The sequence below is a fragment of the Argiope bruennichi genome, chromosome X1 (assembly GCF_947563725.1).
Source record: "Argiope bruennichi chromosome X1, qqArgBrue1.1, whole genome shotgun sequence".
In the NCBI taxonomy this organism is placed as follows: domain Eukaryota; kingdom Metazoa; phylum Arthropoda; class Arachnida; order Araneae; family Araneidae; genus Argiope; species Argiope bruennichi.
Window position 1 is genome coordinate 42,410,521 of NC_079162.1, and position 21,235 is coordinate 42,431,755.

The window sequence follows — 21,235 nt, forward strand, 5'->3', positions numbered from 1 at the left end:
AAAAAATTCTTTTGCTAGTGTATGTAAAACTGGTTCATGAATGCTATTTGTTCTATAGAATATTTCATACACAGAAAAAACATTTATTTTTTTAAACATATAAAATAGGCAATAAAATATTTGAACCTTCTTGATTAATTCAGTTGTTTGCTTCAAAGGTTGAAGTTAAATTTTATTGAATGAAGATGTAGAAAAAAATTAGATTTTTTAAATATAGGAAATCCTGTTTGCTGCTCTCACTTCAAATATATTTTAAAATTCGTAATTTGAAAAGTTTGTAATATATCAACAAAATATACCTTTGAATAATGGTAAAGTTTAAAGAGTGATCAATTTCATGTTGAAGGCTATGAATGAAAATAAAATGAATATCTGAGGAATTATGTTATAAATTTTATATTTGATTCAACTTTCTTGTGTCATTTGTTCTTTTATATAGAAATTAGGCATGTAAGACCTCAAGATACTGCAGCAATCCAGTATCAGTTTTATCAAAAGAAACCTATACCAGTTCCTGAGTCAAAACCTTTGAAGAAAAAATATGTGAGGAAGGGAAGAAAAAATGCTGTCAGTACAGAAAAACCAGAACCAATGAAAACAGATGATTTGAAAAATAATGACTCTGAAGTTCATTGTTCAGAAGCTAATGACGTTGAAGCTGATGATGCAGAAGATTTTGTGGTAGCCGATGAGAAATCTAACGTCTCTAAACGTGCAAAGCCTAAAAGGAGAAGGAGACGGATAACGTATGGGACAAAAAGACGAAGACCGAAAAAGGGTAAGTATTGCAAGATGGTAGTTTTAAATAAATCTTTTTTTTTCATATACTTAAAAAAATGCATTAAAAAATCATTGGAAATTTGTTTAAAATTATGATTCTTTGTTTTACAACACATTAATTAGCGTATCCATTTTTAGTAAATTTTCTTTAGACTGTAAACAGGAAATCATATATAACATTTCATACTAAGTTATTAAGCTTCCTTTCAACATATTCATCAGTAGAGTTTTGATACTTGTCATATTTTGGTTTTACAAGTTTTGCATTCCTGTCATAGTAGCCTCCTCTTTAAATGGAAACCAGTAGAGTTTAGGTAATAGGTTCTGGCACAGTAAGTGCTTTGATGCAATTTTAGATACAAAAACCATGATATTTGTGGTGAACAACTGTTAGTAATAATTAATGCATAAGACTCCAACTTTTGGAACATTAACCCATACTGTCTACTACTACCTTACGACATCTTGCAAAAATTCGTGATATTCATTATAAACCTTTTGTTGTGACTGGCAGGAAACTAAATAAGAGATAAAATTTTCAGTCACTGCTACTGTAGTAATTTAAATGATTATAAAGTATTAACTGTCACATACGGTAATTATCTCCTAGATCGCTGAGGCATGAAAATTACAATTTATTACAATGTGCAACCTGCGGTCTATTGGCAGTGCAGGGTTTCTGCGACATCATAAAAGTACTGGGAGTTTAAAAATTATCTAAAAAACAAAGAAAATGCAGGGTAATTCAAAAGTTTCTTAGTGCCTTTTATTCTTTCATCTAAAAAATGATTATCTCTGAAGTTAGCAAGAATAAAAGATCATGGTTATAGCTCTAAAAACAAAACACCATTCATGACTTTGTAATAGTGGAAACTCGCTCCTTTTCAATTTGCCCTCTCCCTCCACCCTTTTTTTTCTTTATAAATCAGCCTAATTACGATTTGAGTTACAATTGTTCCCTTTCCATGAGATTCTTTTGCTATAGCTAATGAGCATATGCAAGTTTGTTATAAATTCGTGAAAAAATAAAATAAATTTCTTTCGAGATTAACAACATTCAGTCTTCGGAAGCATCATGGTAGTGTTTAGTTACTCACACTTGAGTTTGTTGAATGGGTTGTTTATTATTTGAGAACTTAATTGGAGTAGATTAAAGATTTTTTAAAACAATGAGCTGTTTCGAATCTGTATTTAATACGAATTGGGCAAATATAAATATGAATCCTGACTTTGCTGAATGGTTTAGAGAAGTTCTGCAAAATCCATTTGCATGTACTGCTTGTTTTGTGCGAAGATAATAAGCTTAAGTAATATAGGAAAACAAGCACTTACTAGTCATAAAAAGAAAAAGTAAAATATATAAAGTTATATATTAAAAAATCATCATTGATATTGCACTTTATATCTAAATGGAATACAAGAAAAGATGGCATGTCAAGTCCGAAAACATCAAATTTGATGTCAAAAAATACACCAGTTTCGAACATGTAATTCAAGAACAGTAATTAAAAGTCATTCTTTTATGGGCGTTTAATGCACTTGTCACATTCGTCCTTTAATGCATTCAATGTTATATCGAAAATATTTTCACTTATGTTCACTCATAGTGAAATAGCTAAACAATTTACATTAAGACTTAAAATTTTTTTGTATATTAGTTGTTGCATGTTGCTTCCATTTTTGCAACTATCTCTTTAGAAATTTTTAAATAATAAAGATTTTGTAATGTGCTTTGATGAAGTTTTGAACATCTTTTCACAAACATATCAAATGGGATCTTATTATAAGATATTTGCATGAATCAACCAATAGAAGCACCACAAGTTATTGGAATTCAGTATTTTTAAGGCACACAACCATTTAAGAATTATTTGAGAATTTTAAAGAAGTTATATAAAGTTTGGATATGCAGTTACCTTTATGAATTAGTATATAAGGATCAGCTTTAAATAAAATTTTTTTAAAAACATGTCAAAGAAGAACTTACATACAAAAATGACTGTAGAATTTTAGAACTAAGTTTTTATGTGCTAGACATAATTCATGGAGCATTTAAGTACAGACATAAATGTACTGGATGGAAATTAGATGTTACATTATGTTTATTTTATAGAATATTTAAAGATAGTTCTACTGGATGTATTGGTTTCCTAGAAGTCAGGTTCTTTTAAATTTCCATTGAAGTTTCATTCTATCCATTGTGTAGAAAATGTCAGTGTTTGTGTACATGCTCCAAAAGTTTTTGGCAACATAAAGAAATGGTTAGATTTCAGTAAAAAGAAACAAAAAAAGCTTGGGTTTGCTATGAGTGATAATATTATAAATTCTTGTCTGGATAAATTGATTCTAGCTAAAATGAGCTTTTTCTCTTAAATTGCTAATATTCCTCAACCATTTCTGTAAAAAATTCATAAACCTGAACCAGCTAGTCCTTTCTTATACGAAAATCTTTTCATACTTGTTAAATAGCAACGAAAATTTTTTCAAAAGAAGCATAATCGAAAAAGCATAAATATTAGACAGCTAATTTTGATAAGCTTAAAAATCGAAGCTTGAAAAGAAATACCCATATTGGAATAGTGACTACAGGTTACTTGATTACTAGCGAAACTACTGAACTTTTGTAAGAAGATTCTTTAATAGGTCTTCGAACTGTGTAGAATGTCACAATTATCATGGATGTGTTTTAATGTTCCGATGTCAAACGATTTGAATTAGTATATTAAATTAGCATGTATGAGATATTATGAAGCTTTAGAATAGCCAAAAAAGTTCAAGGAAAAAGAAAAAGTTGCCCAACGAACACAAAGCAACGTTTCCAATAAAGTTGTTGAGAAAGAAAAAAAAAAAAAAGAAAAGAATGAAACTGATGACTGAAAAATCCGTAGAAAGTTTGAAAATTGATGCCGATATAGGAATTGGCAAAAATAAATGAAAATTAAAAAGTAATTATTAAATAATTTGTAAAATAATAGCAAAAATGTTTGGTGCGTGTTTTATGTCACCCAATTAAAGAGCATGAGAAGTGATCAGTACCCCCCCCCCCCCCCATTAATTTGTAAATTTTGTTTTGTTAAATTCTGGGCAATAAATAAAGAGAATTTATAAATATAAACATTCTTTTAGTATACTATTTGAAGTGATGTTAAATTATTTCTTGCTTTCTTTGCTTTTTGCAATCATTAAAAGTATGAATATTGTTATTCCATTCTAATTAGTACACGAGTGCAATTCACACATATTCTCTTATATAATATACAATCTTGCATTTTTTTTCCTCTGATTTGATTGGAAATCCTAGCAGTGTGAAAAATCTCTTTATTTCATTAAAGTGCATATATATTTTTTTTTTCTCTTTTGCAGAATAAATATTTGTAATAATTATGATTCAAAAATTTTGTATTTCTTAATCTATGTCCAATTTTTAGTATTGGATAAAATGCAGTGTATTATTCTAAAACTATCAAATAAATATTAGATTTTTTAAGCACTAATGTGTTAAAAAAATTTTAGTGCCGAAACTTTGGATAAGTTGTTTTGCTTCATTACTATCATTAAATATTATGTTCTCTTCAGTAAATTGAACTTTTACCTATTTATCTGTCTAGTTCATCTATAAAAGCTCAATTATTTGAACGTTTATGAATATTTTGATTTAATTAACAGATTTGCATAATGTTTAAGTTTCTTAAGAGCTTGTGTTTTTATACTTTGTTTTTGTGGAGAGGGGGTATAATATCAAATGTATATATTAGTAGCTGTTGTGTCTGTCCTTTCCTATACGGATGGCTTACTGTTACTGCATGCTGCAGTCTTTGGAGTGAATAAATTTATAGCAATCCCTTTCTAACTCTGATAAATTGCTGCTTTAGCAACTTGACATTAATTCTTTTTCCCACAGCTCCTGTAGTCTGTGAAAAAACAGAGGAAGCCTGCTTACAGAATGTAACAGAAAGCATTAGAGAAGGTAAACAGTTCAGATTACCAATATTTTTTATGTTTGAAAAAATCCTGTCTTTTTAATTTTAGTAAAATTTTTGTGTTAATGGTTTTCTAATGTTTGCAAAATTTCCATTATATTTAATAAGTGCTTTAAAAAGCATTGAATTTATTACAGCTATATAAGCATTAATTCTGTAAGCGTTTATTTGTTAATAATTAGTTTTCTGATTTAATTTTTTAATAAAAATAATTTCTTTTCAAGTCATGTATAAGTTCTACAAAAAGAGAGAGGGGAAAAAAAGTGTTTATTTTCCTAAATATTGCATTTTATAATTCCATTTATGAAGTTTTTGGTTGTCAACAGCTGGAAAGCTCATGGTCTTCTGGGAAAATTGAAATTAAAAAGATTAATTTTTTATGAGGCTGCCCATAGTGTAAAAGTGTCAGTAAAATGTTACTTTCATCTATATACATTTGAAATTTCATGCTTCTCTCTTCAAAATTTACAGAAATATACTTATTTTAAAATTTAGAGAGGCTTATCACAAATTTGGATGAAAACGTTTATTACCTTCAAATTTTGATGATAAACATTCAATATATCAAAATTGAACTTATAAGAAGATGTTTCAGAGAAGTAATTGAATACTTCTATGAAATAAGTAAAATAATTTTATTTTGCTTGTAGTTGTGTGTATGATATTAAACTTTCAAGCAGAATGATGCATTTCAGTAAGGAGGATTGAACTTTGAACTACATCGTTTTGAAATGATGATTTATATTGTATGTAATCATAATTAGATGCATAATACAAGATGTACAATCTTTTTACAAGTTACCAGCACCTTTCAAGAGAACATATTTTAACATATTAGTAGTTACAAATTACAGAACTGAGGGGATGAGGTAATGCCGTATACCCTCTTACTAGCATACGAGTCATCAATTGAAAACAACTCATCATTCCAGAAATGACAGTACTGAGAATATTTCAACATAATTGCTGAAATCCATATAATTTTAGTGATCTTCATGTGCCGAGATTATCATATCATGATCAATGTCTAAGGTTTTATAAATGAATGTCATTTTATGTGGAATCAAATCTGTCTTCCAAAATGCAACTTGGACGGATGGATGTTGCTTTGAGACGATAAGAATCAGTTGTCAAAATTGTCACTTTTGACCGAATCAGGAAGTTTAACATTCCAAAATCACTTCGATGCAAAGGATTACATTGAAATGATCTCATGGCTTGAAAATGATGTAACTGAACACCCCTTGTTAAAACATGTTTCATGTAACTCTCTCAAAGACTTTATACTTAAGGCACCTGAAGCTGAACCAAATAGTATAGGGGCCTCGATTAGCGAATTTCTCAGCGTCCTTGTCACATGCAAGCATGTGGAAAGAGCTGTGAATTTAGTGGTTGAATCGGCTCAAAATGTCTGTTGTTCAATCACAAGAGAACGATATATAAAAGCAAAAATTGACTCACGAGTAAATATGATAAAATTTAACTTAAAAAAAAAATAGTTTAATGTGGCAATGAAATGGAAACAAGCATTTTTCAGATGTAACATTTGTTATCATTAAGTATAAAGAAGTAAGAAATGCAAAATTTGACAAAAATTTTTTAAAATTATTATATTTTGTAATTAATAATTCTTTCCAATTGTAATGCTTACATATGTATTTAAAATCATCTTTTGTAACATTATATGAATGACAAATTCATATTTTATCAAAGTTTATAATTATTCAATTTTTTACAAGTTTTAAGCTCTTTGTGGCACCTTGAGATATTGTATTATTGCAACCAAATTTTTAAAAATTCTTTTTGAACTTGAAAGCTAACTTTTCCTTACTTATTACCAAACTAAAATGTAAGAAAAATTTTTTAAAGGTCCTTTTAAATATTTCCAGTTTTTCAATTTTTTCCAAACTTGAAGCTGTTTGTGGCACCTCAAGATAATATAATATCACAACCAAATTTTTAAAATTGTTTTTGAACCTAAAAGGCAACTTTTCTGCACTGTTACCAAATTAAAATCTAAAAATTAAATTTTTAAGGCACCCTAATGTGCCTTAATATAAATATGATGCTTGCCAACTTATATTCTACTTCTATTATTTTTTAATACCATGCTATATGTAATATCTATGGAATGAATGATATTATAAAAACTTGATTCACAATTTTCAGAAATTTTACTTCCTATATTTAGCATTAATTTTCTTTCCAGCAATTCTTGAAAATGGCATGGAAATCAGTTTGCAAATTCAGCCAGGATATTTTACTGGAGATAAATAATTCAATAGCTTTTTAACAATATTATTTATTTATCTCCGAGTTATTTTGAAGTTGTTGCATTCAAATTTCTCTTCTCTTGCGATTGTTCTCTTGTAATATTTCTGTAATTTATGGGAATATTTAATTTAAAATTACTGTCTTTTCTGAAAATAAATCTAGAAATTATATGGCTTCTCTCAATTTCAACATTTTTGTATGTATACTAGTGGCATGCTTTTTTTCTCCTTATTATTTTTTAGTGCCATACTGTACATACTAATATGGCATTAATTCTATTTTCAACAGAATCTAGTGACATAGAAGACAGTTCCCAAACTAAACCAGGACGTTCTGTAGATGGTAAATAGACTCCATTCTTTTAATAACCTTTGTGATTTCTATATTATTATTATAAAATATATGTGAAAAGTATAGAGAATGAAAAGCTCATAAGAGGAATTCTCCTTTGAGGAATAGAAAAATAGTCTTAATAAGTTTCCTTTTTTATATCTCATAAATTTTACAGATAAAAAATGAAACTTTGTGTGTTTATAGATGAGTGTAAGAAAAAAATTTTACTCATTGATAATTTTTGTGGTGTATGTATGTGTGGGGTGTTAAGTAAAAATTTAGTTTTTAGCCATTTGTTCTTAACCTGTACAGAAGCCACATTTGATGAAATTTTACATTTGGAAATATATGTCGAATTCCAATAGTGATGGAATTCCATATTTTTGGTACAACATGTACATGCTAATATAAGTAAGCTTGCCAACTTTTTTTACTACTTCTAATTTTTTTAAATTCCATGCTATATGTAATATTCGTAAAATAAATGATGTTATAAAAACTTGATTCACAACTTTCAGAAATTTTATTTCCTATACATAGCATTAATTTTCTTTCCAGCAGTTTTTGAAAATGGCATGGAAATCAGTTTGAAAATTCAGCCAGGAGATAAATAATTTCAGATAATAAAATACAGGAGATAAATAATTTACACGAGTTTAAAATTCTTTTTTTTATCTTCTCAGTTATTTTGGAAGTTGTTGCATCGAAATTTTCCTTCTCTTGCATTTGTTCTCTTATAATATTTCCATAATTTATGGGAATATTTAATTTAAAATTACTGTCTTTTCCGAAAATAAATCTAGAAATTATATGGCTTCTCTCAATTTTAACATTTTTATATGTATACTATTGGCATGTTTTCTCTCTCTCTCTTTTTTTTTTTTTTTGTGCCATACTGTACATACTAATGTGGCATTAATTCTATTTCCAACAGAATCTGATGACATAGAAGACAGTTCCCAAACTAAACTAGAAGGTTCTATAATAGGTAAATAGTGTTTAAAATTTAGCTTTCTATTGTTATTTTCAACTTCTTGCTGTGGCTAGATGTTTTTGAAACATTTGGATTGTGCTTTTAATAAAATTTTGCACTTCAAAGTATATGTCATGTCACAAGAATTAATGAAATAAATGATTATATTCCATCTAACAGGGACAGTTTGTGTTTGTTATATTATGCTATTTGCCTGCTTTTTTCTCCAGACAATTTTTTAGTGCGATACTGTGCATACTGACTGGGGAATAAATGATTTCATAATTTTATTCCCTATTTTAAGAAATGCAATTTTCTATACTTGGCATTAATTCTATATGCAGAATATGAAGATGGCGGAGAAATTGGTTTGGAGACAATGCCAGAAAATTGTGTAGAAGGTAAATAATTTTTTTTTTTCTAATAATTTTCTATCCATCAGTTATTTTGCAAATTATACTATCAAAAATTTTCTATTTTGTCACTGATAAGAAATAATTATAATATTTCCATTCTTCATGGAGAGTATCTTATTTAAAATTACTATTTTTTTTTCTCCTTAATTAATACTAAAAATTACATGGATCTCGCAGTTTTAACATAGCTTTGTTGTTGAAGTAATTTTTTCCCCCATTATGGAAATTCAGTGCCAACCAGTTTTACTTCATACTTGGAGTTAAATTCTATGTTTGTTAGTATTATGAGATTTAAAATGTATATTTTATTACACAATTATTTCAGTTAAAATTGTATTGATTTGCAGACCTTTTTCTTCTAAATACAGGTAATTATTTACATTAGAAATTTTGTGTTTTTGAAAAGTGCATATTAGTTAATCTTTTATTCTTTCTTTAGCTCTGGTCAGCTTTAGCTTTCAAATGTAATTTTGATTATTTTAGTAAATTTCTTTGGTACCATATTTCTGCAGTTTGCAGTTTTTACAGATTGTACAAAAAGGATGTTGCCTTCAGCATGCAGAAATATTTAAATTTTCCAAAACTTTTATAAATAATAAAAAACTTCTGGCATTTTTCATAGATTTCTTTGAAAATGTTTTGATGTTCTGTTTTTCACTTCATGTTGCATTAGAAAAAATATCTGGCCATTTACCTTTTTGGAACGTCAGAATGAATGTAAGAACATCGGCGAATGTAAGAAAAACATTTTACCCATTGATATATTGTTTTGCTGTTGTGGCCTTGTAAAAATTTAATTTTGTAACTATTTATTCTCAACCTCTACAGGAGCAAGATATTTAAACCTCTTTGTATACCATACTTGAGCAAAATTTGCACTTGAGAGTATATGTCCAGTTGCAATAATTAAGGGAATAAGTGCTTCTTCCATTTTATAGGGCTTGTCTTTATATGTTATACGTATGCTACTCTTCTTCAATTTTTTCTCATTATTTTTTAGTGCTATACTGTACATACTAATTGTGGTATGATTATTTTTATTACTTCATTCCCTACTGCTTCCCTAAGAAATGCTATGTTCTATATTTGATAATAATTCTATTTCCAGAGAAATATGAAAGTGGTATGGAAAACACTTGGAAACTATTAACAGGAGCTTCTGTAGAAGGTAAATAATTAATTTTTTGAATACCTTTGTATGTGTCATTTATTATTGTCAAATTATAACTTTTTCGCTATTTCCCCATCAGCAAAATATAATTATAATATTTTCAATATGCATGGAAAATATTTTATTTAAAATTACTGTATGTTTTTTAAAATAATGTTAGAAATGACAGTCACGGTTTGATATTGCTTTCATTTTAAAGTTATTTTATTATCTCCTTATAGAATTTTTTAATCAATTTTGTTTGCTCCTTGGAGTTGAATTCTATTATTGTAAAAAACCAAAGCATTTTTCACAGATTTCTTTGAAAATGTGATGCTCTATTTTTGACTTCATTTTGCATTTAAAAAAATATGGTTTGGCTCTTTAAGAACAATTTCCAAGTTAAGAGAATGCAAGAAAATCATTTTATGTTTTGAAATATATATATAATATTGCTGTTGTATCCATGAGAAAATTTAATTTTGTAACCATTTATTATCAACCTCTGTACGAGGCAGTTTTATTTTAACCCGTTTGTATACCTTATTTCAGGAAAACGTACACTCGAAAGTAAATGCCTAATTACATTTATTAAGCAAATAAATGCTTGTTACATTTTACAGAGACAGTCTGTATTTGTTATGTGCCCTACTTTCCTACAATTTTATCCAAGTAATTTTTTAGTGCTCTTTACAGTGCATACTAACTGTGGAATGAATGATTTTATATCTTCATCCCTAACTTTAAAAAAAGTCATTTTCTGTGCTTGGCTTTAATTTTTTTCTGTTTTGCAGAATATGAAGATGAAATGGAATCTCCTTTGCAAGCTGTGCCAGGAAGTTCAATTGACAGTAATATTTTTTTGAATGTTGTAATTTATTATCAAAATTATAACATTAAGATTTTATCGCTATTTTCACATAATATAATTATAATATTTCTGTTATACATTGAGAGTATTTCATGAAAAATTACTGCATGTTTCTTAACCCTTTGATGCGCTGTGGTATCACAGTTAAAGCGCCACGTTCTAAAAATTATTTCTAAACTCCCGGTGGTTTCTAATCGAAACCAAAGGCTCTAAAATAATATTCTAACTTTAATAATTGCTTGTAGACATCAGCATACTAGTTAATATCCCTCTTATATACAAAAAATGCATTATTTTTAATGGTTTTTTTCTCAATACTTTCATTTTTTTTTCAACAAGTAAAAAATAAATAAATGCAAAATGTATTCATAAATTTGTTGTATGAAAGCTGTCTAAAACGTACACATTTTTTCAAATCAAAGCTCGAAAGAAAAGTTCTTCGTACTTAGCATTTTTTTGAGATGGTTTGAGAGACATACCACCGCGCACGCATGGCGTGACATTTTCTACCACTCGTTAACCATGGTGCGTAGCATCATGAAAAGTGCCTAAATTTGAAATCCATTTATAAGCAGTTTAAAAGTGCTTAATTTTCAGGTAAGGTCCTTAAAAATTGATTAATTTTCTCATGAAAATGAAGAAAGCTTTTAATTTTGTTTTGTTTCCTCATAAGTTGAATATGATAATTTAAAATCCTAGTTGTAAAGGCTTTCATGTATCAAAAAAAGAAAACCAACAAAAGGAAAGAATTTGCAGAAGTATTCAAGGGCTTCCAGCACATATTAAGATGACACAATGATTTTTTCCCCCTTTCCGACCATTTTGTTCCCCTCTTTTTTCAACAATGTGCATTGCCATTTATTAAGATACTGGAATAGTTATCTGGCCTGTTCCATAGGAAATGCTACTGTGCCATACTTATCGCAAATAAAAAACATTCCAATTTCAATTTTGAATGTTTTAGATGTAAAAGAATTTAAGTTTTGCTTGGTAAGTATATACTTAAACTTTTATGTATTGTTAAAGAAGAATATGGGATATTGTCCAATCAACAGAAATTAAGAAAATAGTAGGATAAATTCGATGTGCCAGAACGATATATCGAACATGGAACAAGTTTCTTTTTAAAAACTCTAAAATATTCAGCATTCTCATTAGTATGTCGTTTTTGAGCAATTGCTTGAACGACCTACTACAGGTATTCAGCTGTACTATTTTAAATTGTAATTAATTGTGTTATATAATTATGTTAGTCAATTGCATATAATCTAGTATGATAAAATTTTAACTTCAAGCCTTAAATTTTCAATGATCATATATCTTTCACGGTATTTTTTTTAATGTTCCATTCATTTAAACATTCTTATTTGTTGGACTAATCTTGCTAATTTTTTTTTTTTTTTTTTTTTTTTGATTAAGGGGAGAAAAGAAAAAGACCAGGTCCAGCAGTTTCTCTAAAATATTTTTAAAGAAATAATTAAAAAAAGTGTTTGCAGTTTTTTCTCCCTTCATGTTTTAGGTTCTATCATTTTATGATGTTTTTTTTTCTCTTTTTATCATTCTTATAGAAATTTTTTCCCATTGAAATCTCTCTTTATATATGTCTTGTCCTAAGCAACATTTAGCATAAAGTTATTGAAGTTAGTTGCATGGAATTCTGGAAGATATTTTTTGGGCACTAAGAATGGATCCCTCAAACTTTTAATTTGAAGTTTAAATAAAAAATAAAATTTTAATGTGTTTTGACATCAAAGCATATTATTGCATAAAAATTATTTTAACTCCATTTTAAAGGTTTCTTCGAATCATTCAATCACATTCTTCTGCAGTTTTTAAAATTGTAGTAAAAGAAAGAAAGAAAAAAAAAGTTTTCTTTGCTATTATTTAAACTTAAAATAATTTTAAAGCATGTTCAATAAATAAAATTCTTTATTTGATAAGTTTTGTTTCATTTTGTAGCAGTCAGATATAGTCTGGTGCTGGCTTCAAGAAAGACGTTTTAAAAAATGGTTCAGTTGGCATTTTTACTTTCTCGTATACAAAATTTGGAGAAAATATTGCAGTCGTCAAAAAAATTCAGATTCGAGATTTTAAAGAATCGCCACATTTTATTAAATTCGAAAACACATTTTCGGAAAATGTCTGTTTGTGACAAAGATAATACAAAGATGGATGAAATTTGGTTTATATGGTTTTCACACCAAATTTGCCTATTCCGATCAAATTTTCAGCAGCATTCGTTTAAAGGAAATCTGTTTGTCTGACTGTTCGAAAATAACTAAGCATCATAACTGCAAATCAAAGAGAGCTAGATAGTTAAAATTTGGCACACAGATTTAATATCTATTGTATAAACATCTGTCAAATTTTGAGTCAAATCTAACTACGGGTTCACCACATGTTGGTTTGTACTTTCAAAAATATGTAAACGCCGATAACTCAAAAATGTTGCGACTTAAATATATCAAATTTGGTATGTAATTAAATATATCAAATTTGGTATGTAATTTTGTGATTATAAGTGTAGTTTTGAGTCAAATTTTTGTTTTAATCTATTGGGAAGAATCGTCTAAAACCCAAATTCACTTTTCGTATACTTTCAATCACATGCCAGAGATTAATCTGAAAACACTTGCTAATGATTATACGATACAGTCAGTAAAATATTTAATTCATGCCTAATGTTAATATTCTATGTCTACTGTAAGCCACATAGAACATTTCCTAGCAATATGCAAGAAAGTTTTAGGGAGACGCTCTAGCTGATTTAATTCCGATTTTGCTTCTAACTGCATAACTAAGATTTTTTTTTCTGTTTTGACTTTATAAATTTATTTCCATTATTAATGAAAACTAGGACTTGTTAAAGCATTTTCATTTCTTCGTTAAATATATATAACGTTTCTTCTGTAATTTTTTTTAAATAAGAATTTTTGCTTATAGGTTAAAAAGCAGGTTCTCATTAAATTTTAGGAATAAATTCTCATTAAATTTTAGGACTTTTACTATGCTTTTAGAAATAAGAGGTGATAAGACAATTTCTTTTTATTCTGATCATTTGTGAATGCTGCTATTATTTTCTACTAGTAGATGATTTAAAAGACTTATTTAGAACATGGCAATTTTGCCAGTCATATGATGATAGCTATAGGAAGGCTTTAGTTCTTAGTTTTATATGATTGCAAATAAAATTACTTAATAGAATGAGTTATTGCAGACAGAAATTTACTCTTTCCATCCCGCCTTGTTGGATCTTAATTGTTGTTGCTTATATAAAAATCAAATACAAAATATGTGGTCATGCTGAGCTTCTACATCACTATCTACATTTTCAGAAATGTTGAAAAAGCTCATAGATCTTTATTGTTAATCTTTTAAAAGTTGACTTAATTTTTTTGGTATTAATGTTTTTTATTTTTTTTAAAATCATTTCTATGCTTTTGTGAAATCTAAAAAGGCATAGTTTTACAATCGAAGATGTTCAAATACAGGAATATTAAAAAAAAATATGTATTTAAAATTAATTTTTTAGCATTTTTTTCAATAAAATTATGCATTGTTTTAAAACAGAAAAAAAAATACTATTATAAAATACACAAAATTTTTGTATTCATACTTTTACAAAGGTGCTTAATTTAGGGGGCTAAGGGGCTCAAAAGTGTTTAATTTTCACAACAGTTTCTCACTACGCACCCTGGTTAACAAAACAAGTCTGTTTTCCTTCCCTTGACTCTCTTAGTCAAGTGGCTGATAATTTATGGAGGGTTTGTCATGTGCTTTGTGAGTGAAAAATGTATTTACATTTGAGGGAGGTTTATATGGATCGGATGATTGAAATTTTCACTTAGCGGTCTTCTTGTATTAGCAAGCTACCATATTATGGAGATGTTAAATATACTTTCTAATATAGTATAATTTTCTTAATTTTTAAATGGTTTATTTAAAGTCTAAATGCCATGTAAAGAACTCGCCATTGTTAGCTTTATTTGAGGATTACTTGTTATTAAAATTGTTTATTTTTCTTTTTCAATTTTTTTTTATTGTTGTAAGATTATATAAGTAGTTTTCATTAATAATATTGTACGTTTTAGTATTTCCATAAATTAACAATGAATAAATAGGCAGAAAAAACGAATTAAAAAGTATTAATTATTCATAAGAAGAAAATGTTGTAGGTGTGCGGTGGTTATCCAGTGAACCCCACTTTCTCATGGTGCAGTCCACTATAAATTTTTTTAAAGGTATTTTCTCTTCCCTTAGATCCTAGCATGTAAACTAATTACATAATTTTTAAAAATTCAGAAAATTTATATTTGTGCGCATCAGAGGGTTAAAGTAATACTAGGAATTACATGGTGTCTCAGACTTTTGACATTGCTTTTATTTTGAAGGAATTTTACTATCCCCTTTATAGAATGGCATTTACAACCATTGCAGTTGGCTTGCTTCTTATACTTTTAATTTTGTGCTTGTACTTTTAATTTTGTGCTTGTACTTTTAATTTTGTGCTTGTACTTTTAATTTTGTGCTTGTACTTTTAATTTTGTGCTTTAAATGTTTATATGCTTTTACACTTATTTTTTATGAAATTATTATTTCATTTAAATTTTTATTGATTTGCAGAACTTTTTTTGCTAAGTTCTGGTAAGTAGTAATTTTCTATTATTTCTGAAATGTACTTATTTAATATTTTTATCTTTTCATTCTTTAGTTCTGATAAATTTTTTCTTTAAAATATAATTATAATGATTTTAGTAAATTTCTTTGTCTAGTTAGTAGCTTTTAAATAAAAATTATTGTTCTTCAGAATCCGAAAATGTTTAAATTTTTCAGAACTTTTATAAATAAAAAAATCCACAATTTCTCATATAATTCTTTATAAATGTGTTGATTTTGTTTTGGACTTCATATTGCCTTAGAAAAAAATATGGTATATCATTTTTCCTTTTATTATTAAAGAACTGTTTCCAAGATCGTAAGCATAAGAACATTTTTCTCATATATAAGTTTACATATGTAAGCATTAAATTATGTGAAGCAAAATGCAGGTGCGACAAGCAGTGAATAGTCTTTGCATTTTTAAGTTAGATTTATTCTCTCCCGGGAAAGCATAATTTATTTACAAGTAGGTGTGGACAAGGCACGTCCGCTCACAACAACAGATTGGGCAAGAAGTGGGGAAGAGAGAGAAATAAATTATGCCTCGTCTTATATAACATGAGATATTGATAGGGAAAATATTTTTTCACAATGCTAATGTATTATTAAGATTCTAATAGGGATTTCTGATGCATGTTAATCACAAGCAAGGGAAACACAGGAATGTTTTAAAAAAAGGATGGGCTTACAGAACATTTTTCTATCCTGTCACACGGAACATGTGAATTGCCGACCTAAGCATTTTACAAAGCTTCTTTTGAATTAAATAGAAAAAGTGGAATGCAATCAGGATATAAGAGAATATTTTAGAATGAAGTTACTATGGGCTAAATTAAGATAAAACCTTGAATTAATTAAATTGAAATTAGTGTTTAGAAATCATTTATATATATATATTGCTGTTGTGTCCATGTAAAAATTTAATTTAGCAGTCATTTATTCTCAATCTCTATGGGAGCATAAGGTATTTCAAACCTTTTTTTATACCGTATTTGATTAACATTTCCATTTGGAAGTATATGCCTAACTGCAATAATTAAATGAATGAATGCTTATTCTATTTTGGAGGGGCCAATTTGTATACGTTATTTATATGCCACTTGCATCCTTTTTTATTTAAACAATTTTTTAGTTCTCTTTTTAGTACTTTCAAACTGTGGAATGAATGATTTTATATCTTCATCCCTTACTTTAAGATATATCATTTTCTATACTTGGCTTTCATTCTGTTTCCAGTGGATTTTAAAGATGAAATGGAATCCACTTTGGAAGCAATGCCAGGAAATTCTATAGAAGGTAAATATTTAGTTTTTGAATATTGTCATATGCTATTAAAATTATAACATCATCAATTTTCACATTCTTAAAATATAATTGTAATATTTCCATTATTCATGAAGAATATTTTATTTAAAATTACTGCATGTTTGTTAAAGTAATGCTAGAAATAATATGGCTATTCTCAGTTTTTATCATTGTTTTAATTTTGATGAATTTTTATTATACCTTTATAGAATTGCATTTACAACCAATTTGGCTTGCTTTTTGGACTTTAAATTTATGCTTTTTAATTTTCTATGTTATAAAATGTATTTTTTAAATAAAATTATTGGTTTATTTAGTTTTTTTTTGTTTTTTTTTTTGATTTTCAGAGCTTTTTTTACTAAATTCTGGTAAGAAATTTTCTGTTATTTCTGCATAGTACATATTATTTCTTTTATTTTTTCTTTCTTTTGTTCTGATCAGTTTTTGTTTTGAAATGTTCCTAATCCTATTAAGAAATGCTATTTTCTATACTTGGCTTTAATTCTATTTGTAGGTGAATTCGATGATGAAATGCAATCTGTTTTGGAAGCAATGCCTGGAACTTCTGTAGAAGGTAAATTATTAGTTTTTGAATACTGTCATTTATTATCAAAAATATAACATCAATTTTTTTTTTTTTTTTTTTTGCTATTTTCACATCAGCAAATATATTTATAATATTTCCATTATTCATGGAGAATATTTTATTTGAAATTACTGTGTGTTTCTTAAAGTTATGCTCAAAATTATATAGTTCCTTGCATTTTTAACATTTATTTTATTTTGAAGCAGTAATATTGTCTTTATATCCTCTTCAGACCTGACTTTTTAAAAACTGGTTTAAAAATTTGATTTCAAAATCTTTTATCTTTGTTACATTTCAATAGTTTGTGGGAAAAAATATTTGCAGATCAAACAATTTTAAGTTCCATAATTTTAAGGTAGGTCTTTAGCAAGTTAAGTCATCCTCGACCAAAAAAAAAAAAAAAAAAAAAGATAATAATAATTATAATATTAATTTTCCTGGTTACTTAATAGCAATACTTTTCTTATTCTAAGGCCTTATAAATGAAAAAAAAAAAATACAAAATTTATTATATTAATAATCTATTAAACCTAAGTTTCATTTTTAAAAAAAATATTACATAAGAAGATACTGCATTTTGAGCACTTGATTCTTCTCCTAGAGTTACATCCTGGACACCTGCATTTTGATACATATCATCCATGTAATGTTGTAGATGGCTTGTAATATCTAGTCTTATTTCTTTTTAATTGGGAAGGGAAATTTTCTTGCTCTTTTAGAGGTATTTTCACGAGATGGAGGTAATGAAATCTCCAATGGTCTTGTAGTTGCATTTCCATCATTTGATGACCCTTCTTCTATTAATTTGTTGATAATGATTTTTTACTTCTTCTTGGTTTCCTTTCTTGGTGATGATGAGAATTCCCTCATATTTCAACAGGGACCGAATTATATGCATTTGAAACTGCAATGAGGTCCTAGCATTTTTGGCTTCATTCCTGACAGCTCAGCTTGTTGCTTTACCACCATTTTATAGTATATCAAGCAATTGACAACTACTAAATCTACAAAATGCATGAATACTCACTTCAGTCATTTTTTGTAATTACTGCATACCGGTAATATGCAAAATAATGGTCAATGCCTCCCATATTATATGTTTTGACAATAGCAGATTACTTTATATCAGCTTTTTGTTTCAATTATTTTGTCTGTCTTCTGCCTATTCCAATTGAGTCATTACCTATACATGTGGATAATAGTCATGGATTTGTTATCTTTCTACTTGAGTAGGCACATTTGACTATCGTCTATGACCTATTCATCCTATTTGCCAGGTTTCATTATTTTCGATACATGAGAAATTCTATTACTTCCCCTAAAATCACTTTTTCCTAAAAGCTCAATAACCTCCCTTTGAGTTAAAACCACTTGATGTGAAAAAAATTATTATTAGCTTATAAAATTTGATATATTCCATATATATGATATCGGTTTGAAATATCAATTACTGACTAGAAGACAGCTATAAAATTAAATTTCTTGCTAAAGTTAAAAAAATAAATATTTTTAAATTTATATTTTATTACATTACAGAACATAAGAATTATTTATTATAAAAATGATATACAATATATTCAAATACAAGAAATGACAATTTGAAAACAAGCGCTCAAAAGATAAACAGTACAATGGATCGCAAGCAGTCAGGAAACGGGCGCGAAAACTCCTGAGGTACACATGTGTACCTTAGTTAAATTTGTATTTTCACCGATTCTATTATAGATAACTTGATATAATTTGGTAATGACTTTAACCAGACATTTAGTGTTTTATAAGAAAATATGCAAGCGTTTATTTTAGTAATAAATATTAAAAAATGTACTTATATTTGCTGAATTTAGTGTTCAACACCATTTTCTTTGTCTCTAATTAATAGCGATGGATATGAAAAAAATATCGAACTGTAGTGCTATTTATTGATGCAAAATGGAACCTACATTCAAAAATGTTGAAATGCATGCATTATTTCTTAAAAAAAGATAAGAAAAATGAAAAAATATGCATGCCTCATATCTGTACCTCAGGACTGAAGAGGTTATAGTATTGCAGTTATAATCAATTTGGCTTGCTTCTTCTTGGACATAAATTCTATGGTTGTTAGTTCAATGCATTCTAAAATGTATTTTTGAATTTCTGTAATAGTTCAATTAAAATTTTATTGATTTACAGACCTTTTTTTTTAAAAATAAATTTAGCGAAGTATTTTTACTAAAACTGTTCTGTTATTTCTGTACATTTCATTTAATATTTTTCTTTTTTCTTTCTTGTGTTCTGATCAATTTTGATTTTGAAATGTAATTAAGATGATTTTAGTGAATTTCTTTAGTAAATTATTTCTTTACTTTGCATCTTTTATATTAAGTGTGTTGATCTTCACTTCGCAAAAATGTTAAAATTTTCCGAAACTTCTATCAATAATTGAAAAAAAAACCCAAACAATTGTCATAGAATTCTTTGATTTTCTTTGTTTGACTTTATATTTCCTCAGAAAAAATATGGTTTGTCACTTTTCTTTTTGTTATAAAGAACCACTTTCAAGATAGGCAAGTGTTAAAACAACAATTTATCATTTTTTTTTTCTCTTGTGTCCATGTAAAAATTGTATTTAGTAGCCATCTCTACAGGACCGTAGATTATTTCAATCCCTATTTTATACCATATTTGATGAAAATTTTCATTTGGATATATGTGCCTAATTACAATAATTAAACGAATAAATGCTTGTTCCATTTTAGGGGGACTAATTTGTATGTTATTTATATGCTTCTTGCTTGCTTTTGTTATTTGAACAATTTTTTAGTGTTGTTCTCAGTACTACGAACTGTGAAATGAAGGATCTTATATCTTCAACCCCTAACTTTAAGATATTCTATTTTCTATACTTGGCTTTAATTCTCTTTCCAGAGGAATATGAAACTGAAATGGAATCTCCTTTGGCCGCATCGCCTGGAAGTACCATATCTGGTAAATAATTAGTCTTCAAATGCTGTCATTTTTTATCCAAGTTAAAGCATAATATTTTATTTAATTATTTTCTCACTGGCAAAATATAATTTTAATATTTCTTTTATTCATAAAGAATATTTTATTTGAAATTACTATATTGTCCTTAAAGTAATGATAGAAATTTCATAGTTACTTGCATTTTTAACATTTATTTTGAAGTAATAATATCTATTTATAATATTGCAGTATTAACCAATTTGGCTTGCTTCTTGGACATTAATTCTATGGTTTTTAGTTCTATGCATTTTAAAATGTATTTCTGAATGTCACTAACAGTTGAGTTAAAATTTTATTGATTTACAGACCTTTTTTTTTACTTAATTCTGCTAAGTATTTTTATTAAAACTTTTTTGTTATTTCTGGGATGTGCATATAATTTAATCTTTTCTTTCTTTAATTATGATCAATTTTTTTTTATTTCAAATATAATTATGACGATTTTGGTAAATTTCTTTGGTTACTTATTTCTCTAGTTTGGTGCTTTTACATAAAGATTATTACTGTTCAGTATGCATATATGTTTAAATTTTCAAAAAATTTATAAATTATAAAAAATTCGAACTTTTGTCATAGAATTCTTTGAAGGTGTTTTGATTATTGGTTTTTGACTTCATATTGCCTTAGAAAAAAAAATATAGTATATCATTTTTCTTTTTGTTATAAGATCTGTTTCCCAGATAGGCGAGTGTAAGAAAAACAATTTAGTCATTGATATTTTTTGATTTTGTTGCTGTGTCCATGTAAAAATTTATTTTAGTAACTATTTACTCACATATTCTACGGGAGCTAGAGTATTTAAATTCTTTTTTTAAAGCATATTTGATGGAAATATCCTTTTAAAAGTTATGTGCCTAATTGCAATAATTAAATGAGTAAATGTTTGTGTTTAGAGGGACTGT

At 27.3% G+C, this 21,235-nt stretch overlaps 1 protein-coding gene across 13 annotated transcripts in view; it reads left to right on the forward strand.

The window, feature by feature from the left end:
• Window positions 1–21,235, forward strand: part of LOC129959554 (uncharacterized) — a 132,051-nt gene that overhangs the window by 36,032 nt on the left and 74,784 nt on the right. For all 13 annotated transcript variants that reach the window (XM_056072451.1, XM_056072449.1, XM_056072452.1 and 10 more), the window contains exons 5-14: window positions 440–778; window positions 4,682–4,747; window positions 7,323–7,376; window positions 8,302–8,355; window positions 8,685–8,741; window positions 9,865–9,924; window positions 10,701–10,757; window positions 16,673–16,732; window positions 17,256–17,315; window positions 20,235–20,294. In XM_056072451.1, coding sequence (XP_055928426.1) covers window positions 440–778; window positions 4,682–4,747; window positions 7,323–7,376; window positions 8,302–8,355; window positions 8,685–8,741; window positions 9,865–9,924; window positions 10,701–10,757; window positions 16,673–16,732; window positions 17,256–17,315; window positions 20,235–20,294 — 867 coding nt within the window. The remainder of the gene's footprint in view (window positions 1–439; window positions 779–4,681; window positions 4,748–7,322; window positions 7,377–8,301; window positions 8,356–8,684; window positions 8,742–9,864; window positions 9,925–10,700; window positions 10,758–16,672; window positions 16,733–17,255; window positions 17,316–20,234; window positions 20,295–21,235) is intronic.